Source organism: Myotis brandtii, unplaced genomic scaffold (genome assembly GCF_000412655.1).
Source record: "Myotis brandtii unplaced genomic scaffold, ASM41265v1 scaffold244, whole genome shotgun sequence".
NCBI classification, from domain to species: Eukaryota; Metazoa; Chordata; class Mammalia; order Chiroptera; family Vespertilionidae; genus Myotis; species Myotis brandtii.
This window is the reverse complement of record NW_005359225.1, coordinates 4,897,971-4,905,057: the sequence shown is the minus strand read 5'-3', so window position 1 is coordinate 4,905,057 and position 7,087 is coordinate 4,897,971. Positions and strand designations below refer to the sequence as shown.

The 7,087-nt window shown below is 54.5% G+C and overlaps 2 protein-coding genes across 6 annotated transcripts in view; both read left to right on the top strand.

The window, feature by feature from the left end:
* Positions 1-3,851, top strand: part of RNF121 (ring finger protein 121) — a 74,252-nt gene extending 70,401 nt beyond the window's left edge. For 3 of the 5 annotated variants that reach the window (XM_014540456.1, XM_005867128.2, XM_005867129.2), the window contains one exon: positions 162-1,387. In XM_014540456.1, the coding sequence (XP_014395942.1) occupies positions 162-220 (59 nt within the window). In that variant the 3' untranslated portion in view covers positions 221-1,387. Of the gene's footprint in view, positions 1-131; positions 1,388-2,269; positions 2,638-3,573 lie in introns of those variants that run through there. The other 2 variants (XR_001362290.1, XM_014540455.1) reach the window with 2 other exon arrangements.
* Positions 3,852-3,944: 93 nt separating this feature from the next.
* Positions 3,945-6,878, top strand: IL18BP (interleukin 18 binding protein). Its single transcript, XM_014540457.1, has 5 exons — positions 3,945-4,093; positions 4,470-4,682; positions 5,338-5,461; positions 5,541-5,688; positions 5,926-6,878. Exons 1-5 carry the CDS (start codon positions 4,066-4,068, stop codon positions 6,001-6,003), a joined length of 591 nt encoding a protein of 196 aa, XP_014395943.1. The 5' UTR covers positions 3,945-4,065; the 3' UTR covers positions 6,004-6,878.
* Positions 6,879-7,087: the final 209 nt, after the last annotated feature.

Sequence of the window (7,087 nt, the reverse complement as noted above, 5' to 3'; positions counted from 1 at the left end):
TTTAGCCCTTTACTCCAACATGGAAAGGCTGGTGGGGCTTTCTAGAAAGCTGCTCAAAGTGTGGGCAGTCCCGGGGAGGATGTGGGCAAACCCTCCATGACCATCCCTAGACCAGCCTTAGCAGCTCTAAGCACAGCCTCTTTCCTTTAACACACCGGCAGCTGGGAGAGGCCCCACGTCATGTACGGGCAACTGCTGGATTGGCTTCGCTATTTGGTAGCCTGGCAGCCTGTCATCATTGGCCTGGTACAAGGCATCAACTACATCCTGGGCCTCGAGTAATCAGGCAGAAGAGCATCCACCCACCATGGACCTCAGGGCACACTCCTCCCTGCCCTTCAAGACCTCCTGGGTGGGAAAGACTCAAAGGGGCACTTGGGCCACTCAGGACCCTCCTGGCTGTGTCCGGGCAGGGGAGGGATATGATGGCGAGCTAGCCAGTGGGCTGTCAGCAGTGGGGGCTTTTTAAAAGAAAACTATTTTGATGAATATATTTAAAAACCTTTTTTATTGTGGAGCATAGGAACTGCCCCAACTCCTGCAGGCCTTATCCTCCTGCTTGAGCAAGGCGGGAGCAGAGCCACAACCTTTCTGGTGTAAAGGAGCCTCCTCACCTCTGGCTGAGAGCCTCAGCCCACCCATCTCTCCTTCCCTCGAAGGGGCTCAAGCCTGGCACGCTCAGCGTGGAAGAGCTGAAGCCCTCCCACTGGTGCCACAGAGGAGCACTGTGTGGTGAGGTATCTTCTACCTTCCCCTGTCCAGGAGCCATAGGCTGGTTGAGGCAAGTGGAATCTTGTGACTTTTCCAGTGAGGGAAGCCTTGGGACCTCAGAATGCCTTGAGGATTTGTTTGGGGGCAGGAGCAGTTTGGGTGACCTGCCCGGAGCAAACCTGCACTCAGCCAGAACGGAGGCCATGGGAGCTGCAATGATTGAGGGCCCCTTGTGCCCGGAAGTGGCAGTATATACCACAGGCCATTCAGCCACATCACTTCCTTCCCAGAAAGCCTGTGTGAATGTGTGCGTGCGTCTGAGTGGGTGCGGCAGAGGGATTGTGACAGACAAGAAAGAGACTTTGTTCCCTTGAAGCTGGCAGGGGATTCCCGGCCAGAGAATGTCCCTGCGTCAGCTTTGTTGTTCATGGGTCCTGTCTGGGCCTGGCAGGGGAAGTAGGAGGAGGGGGAGGCCCAGGTGAGTATGGCTTCTGAAAAGGGATTCCAGGGAGGCCCAGCCCTGGTCCTAGGAGTTGTGCGGACGTGGGAGGGTAAACATGGGGCTACTAGGGGCCTCGGCCCATCTGGGCCTACCCCTTCAAGGGCAGCAAGAACCAGGAAGGATCTTGTCACTCCATTCTGAATAAAGCTCCATGAGCTGGGTTGGAAAGCTGAACATCATCTTGCTTTTCTTCTTCCCACCTCCTTCCCTGGGGCCCCCGGGGATGCCTTGCCTTGGCTGCCTTTTGCTGTTCCTGTTTGAGGGTTGGCCCCGCTCAGCATCCCGGGGAGTGGTGGAATGCCGGGCTCCTGTCCTGTGGTAGAAGGGGCCCAGGGGCATCACTGGGTGGTTGTGTCCTTACCACCTCGAGGTCAGTTCCCTGCCATCACCCCTTCTCAGGGCCATTCTCAACGTTGGCTGTCTTACCCAGCTGTGGCTTCCCACAGTCCCCCACCTTTCATGCCATCCTCAGAGTGGACTGGGGGCTGGTTGAAGGGTCCAGGGATCTTCCAATCCCCACATCAGGCTCATGTGAGAAGCTGAAGCCAACTGTCCAAGACTCGTTTTATATTTCACCAGTCCTGAGCCCTAGGACCTCCCAGTGGCCCAACTCTAGTCTTGGTGACTCTGAAGTAGAATCCCACCTCCTTTCCCTCCCTCCCCTCACCCCCAAGCCCCAAAGGATTGTGTCTTGGAGCCCCAGGCAGCCTTGCCTCCTGACTTAACTGCTGGGGGTGCTGGAAGGAGTTTCCCTGTGTCCTGCAGCCTAGCAGCTCCTGGCGAGAGACCAAGAGTTAAAAAATGCCAAGTAGAGCTCTGGAGAGCAGAATGCATGGCTTTGTCTTCTGCCTCTAAATGAGGAATATGAGTCTGGTTTCCACACCAGTAACACCCCCTTGGGATTGCAGCAGACGATGTTCTTGACATCCTCTAAAGCCAATCCTGTGTCCTGGCCTCCCTGGCTCTGTCCCCAGCTCTCCTATCCTCCTGACCACAGAAGTCACAAACTCTAGTCACTCAGGTTTTGTCCTTCACACTTGATACATGGATCACCAGTCCTCCTCTGGATCGTTCTGCCTCCATGACCCTGACAGTGAGTGCCTCACTCACTGCCCACTAGTCCTGCCTCTGCCGCAGTCCCAGCTCTATCTGTCCCATCAGCAACTAGACTGGAGTGTTGCTTGAGCCAGTGTGGGGCCACTCCCCCTCTTCCTAGGGAGTGCCCTCCTTTTAGCACCAGGGCTCCAGCTCACGTTTCAAGTTCTCAGCGTGGCTCTGCGAGGTCCTGCGGACAAGTCTGGGAAGTACTCTCGGCGCAGTTCCCATGGCGGGGCTCACATGGGAAAAGCAGAGTGGAACCGCGCTGTGGCGCTCCGGAATGGTGATTCCGAAAAGTAGGGCTCTTCAGACTTCTTGGGAGCCAGGTACGGGGAATCTAGACTTCCTGGGGAACCTAGACCTGTAGCTCTGGGATGAGAGAAGTGAGAAGAGTTCATCGTGACTCTGGGTGGGTGTTGGTTTAGGGGAGTGGGGAGCCTGAGAAAGGTCTGGATGTGGATAGACTTGGGTGCCATTGAACATGAAATGGTCAAATTGATCTAACACATTGGAGTTCCCAGTGCCTACAAGAGTTGTTCCCTTGAATAACAACATGGAGGAAGCAGGAGGCCTGCTCATAGAAGCAAAGATCTGGCTCTGAAGAGCAAAGATGGATACTAAAGTCCTGACCCTTCGCTGGGATGGAAGAATTGACCTGTGAGAGACTTTCATTGGTCCCATACCCTTTGTGACCCTGGAGGTTACGGATATGGGTGGATTAAAGACCGTACCCAGTCTGATGCTGGCTGGCGAGTAAGGGCACTAGGAAATAGCAGGAAGCTTCCAGTATCTCAGCCTACTTTAGATTCCCTGTTAGAATCAAAGTGAAAGTGAAATAGGGGCCAGTGCTTTCCCAGCATGATTTCACTGGATCCTGCCCTTCCCAGAACAGCTCCACGGTGAGGAGAGCTTTATCTCCCTTCTGGCTGGGTAAGTCCCTGGCCCCTCTTTGCATGTGTTTCTGTGTCTATACTGAAGGGGTTAGCTTGCACTGGAAACTAACATGTTACATAGTATGTTAACAGAGCTCAGGCGAGGAAAGACTGTCCCTAGATGACCCTCCAGCTTTGGGTGCTGAAGAGCTCCAGCCTCGGCCACATGCCTGCCTTCCAGGAGCTGCCGGTGGGGACAGATGGACAGGACAGAGTGAATAGTAGTGCCTGGCAGTCCCCTGCGAGCCAGATCTAGGCAGGGCTGTGGGATCTGCAGGAAGCACGGTTGGGATCTTAGGCCAGCTTTTTTTTTTTTTTTTCCTGCCTCAGGTTGTGGTAAGCTGGTTTGGTGTCCACGCTGGCCAGGTAGTCCCGGCGGAAGCTGTCAAACAGGCCGCTGCTTTTGAGCTGCTCCAGGATGAGCATGATGAGCTACGGGTCCCTGGGAGGCAGCGAGGCCGGGTTGATGGGGCCTCCGCTCCGCCATGCCTGCGCCCCGAGCCAGCGAGGGGAGGGAGACCCAATGCGGCTGCCTCTCAGGGGCAGAGGTCGTGCTGAGGTGGAGGAGGAGTGGGAACCGGAGCCAGCAGCCAGGGGGGAGAGAGAGGGTGGAGGGGACGGAGAAGGAGGGGGAGGGGATGGAGAAGGAGGGAGAGGGGCAGAGAAGCCGGCGGCAGCGGGAGCAGAGGCAGGTTCTGAGGCCTAGGCCAGCTTACTCACCACTCCCCCTCCCCGCCCCCTGCCTGCCCCCAAAGAGGAAGAGGCCATAACCACGTACATATATAAAGCCATAGAGCCAAGAACACCAGCTCCTGGCACATCATGACCACCAGACAGAGCTGGACACCAGGTGGGACCTGGGGCTGTGCATGGGCGGCTGGGGTGAGGAGGAGGGTAGAGGACGGGTTGGGGATAGAACATGGGGGTGGGAGTGGTCTGAGAACAGAATGGAGCCGTGGGTTGCCCCAAGCCTTAACTCCCAGGTGACAGACTCCAGACGCTGTGGCTCTGGCTCCATTCCAGAGTCTCCCTGTGTTCCTTTCAAAAAGGGCCGGGAGGCAGGAGCTGAGGGTCCTTCTGCCCCTCCAATTCCCTAAGCAGAGCCCAGGAATCTCCGGGCCAGAGCTATCCAGGCAGCAAGTCCCTCAGCTAAGATCTGAGCCCGGGTGCTGAGCATTCCCAGGTGGCCCGGCAGCTCTTGATCTCCGTGACTGTCCTTTCCTCAGACTCCAGCCCTTTGTGGTTCCTGTTCCTGTTCCTGTGTGCCCACATCGTCTCCCATTTGGCAAGAGCCACACCTATACCCCAGGCCGGCACAGCTGCTGCAGTCTCAGCTGGGATCACAAAAGACCCCTCCCCCTCCCGCCCCTCAGCGCTCCCCGCAACTAAGCAGTGCCCAGCATTGGAGGTGACCTGGCCAGAAGATGGACTCTCACTAAGTAAGGAACAATTCTGAAGAAAGTCCAGGAGGTCACAGTGGTTAGAAGGGAGGCTGTTAGCACAGAGGGTCCAAGGGTGGGGTTGACTCCTGAATATACCCCCTGCCCTTCTGCCATGTAGCCCACTACCAACCCGGTCAGCTTGGCTGAGCACTCAGCGTTCTGTCTCCCACCCAGCATTATGAGTATGGGCACGGGGCCCTGCTCCCAAGATGCTCCCTATCAAATGGGACAGAGTATTCAGACAAGGAAAGGTGAGAAGCTGCAGAGCCTGACGGCCGTGGGCTCCAAGGCCCTGCCCCTCCTCTCAGAGCCCACTTGCTTCTGGCCACCTCAGGAGGAGTGGCCTCAGTAGGGCTGCCCCCTTGGCTGGGGGTTCTAGTCACTGAAGCTGGGCACTAGGTCTCCTGAATAAACAAGCTCAGGAGTTATCACCTGAACCAAGGACCTATCCCCCAGACTCTCGCTCAGCCCTGGGCCTCCGTGGTAGACAAGTGCACTTCTGCTTTAATGGACTTTCGCACCTGGGTGGTGTGCCAAGCAGCACTCTAGGTTCCTGGATCGTGGCGCTGGGGAGGGTGGGCAGGCCACAGAAGAGAGGGTGGGGGGCTGCTCTATGGAAAGGCTAAGGGCTGACAGCCACTTGTGCTCCTAGATGGAACGCTGACTCTGTCCTGTACCGCCTGTAGCCGCTTCCACCACTTCAGCATTCTCTACTGGCTGGGCAATGGTTCTTTCATCGAGCACCTCCCAGACGGGCTGCAGGAGGGCAACACCAGGTGAGGGGCATGGGGATGAGGCCCACAGGAGGGAGGCCTCCTCCTGCCGTCCTCTCATGGCCTTTCTTCTCTGCTGCAGCTGGGAGCACAGGGGTGCCAGCACTCAGCTGAAGAAGGCCTTGGTGCTGGAGGAGCTGAGCCCCGTCTTGCGCAACACCAACTTCTCTTGTGTTTTCACGGATCCTGAGTACACTGTCCAGCGCCACGTTGTCCTGGCCGATCTCTTGGTGAGGAACCTGAGGGAAGGTTTCCAGGGATGGGCAGAGCTCTGCTCCAGTGTGGGGAGGAAAGGGTGGGCTATGCCCCGAGCAGTCTCCAGCTAAGGACCACCACTCCCCCAAACCCCAGGCCCAAGGTGGAACTACAGAGAACTTCAGACTCAAGCAGAGGAGGTGTGGCCTAGAGGAAAGTGACCAGATATCCCTCCTCCTTGGCCCTGATCCTTGTCTGCCTTCACTTCCCAGGCTGGGCTGAGGACACTCATGCCCCCGACTCAAGAAGCCTCCAGAGGGTTCCCTCTGCCTCACCATCCTGACAGGTGAACTCAAGCCTGGTTGAAACGCCACCTCTTCATTTAGGTCTAGGCTGTCAGCTCAGGCCACAATCTGTCAACTTAATGCTATATATTTGTATGGCATACCTCGTTTTATTGTGCTTCACAGATCATGCATTTTTTACAAATTGCAGGTTTGTGGCAACCCTGTGTTGAGTAAGTCTATTGGCACTATTTTTCTAACAGCATTTGTTCACTTCATGTCATATTTTGGTAATTCTTGCAATATTTCAAACTTCTTCCTGTGATCAGTGGTCTTTGATGTTACAATTGTGACTGTTTTTGGGGTGCCATGAATCATGCTCATATAAGATGGTAAACTTAATTGACAAATGTATGTGTTCTGACTGTTCTGACTGCCTATTCCCTCTCTCTCCCCCTCTCCTTGAGCCTCCCTATTCCCCAAGACATAACAGTATTGAAATTAGGCCAAGTAATAACCCTACAGTGACCTCTAAATGTCCAGTAAAAGGAAGAGTCACCTGTCTCTCACTTTAAATCGAAAGCTAGAATTGATTCAGCTTAGTGAGGAAGGCATGTCAAAAGCCCAGATAGGCAACAACCTAGGCCTCCCTCTTACACCAAATAGCCAAGTGGTGAATGCAAAGGAAAAGTTCTTGAAGGAAATTAAAAGTGCTACTCCAGGGAACACATTGATAAGAAAATGAAAGTCTTACTGCTGATATGGAGAAAGTTTTGGTGGTCTAGATAGGTGAAACCAACCACATTCCTTTAAACCATAGCCTAACCCAAGCAAGGCCCCAACTCTTTGATTCTGTGAAGGCTGAGAGAAGTGAGGAGGCTGCAATAGAAAAATTGGAAGCTAGCAGAGTTTGGTTCATGAAGTTTAAGAAGCCATCTCCATAACATAGAAGTGCAAGGTGAAGCAGCCAGTGCTGATGTGGAAGCTACAGCAAGTTATCCAGGAAGTCTAGCTGAGATAATTAATGAAGATTGCTACTCTCTCTTTTTTAAAAAATATATTTTATTGATTTTTTACAGAGAGGAAGGGAGAAGGATAGAGAGCTAGAAACATCGATGAGAGAGAAACATTGATCAGCCACCTCCTGCAC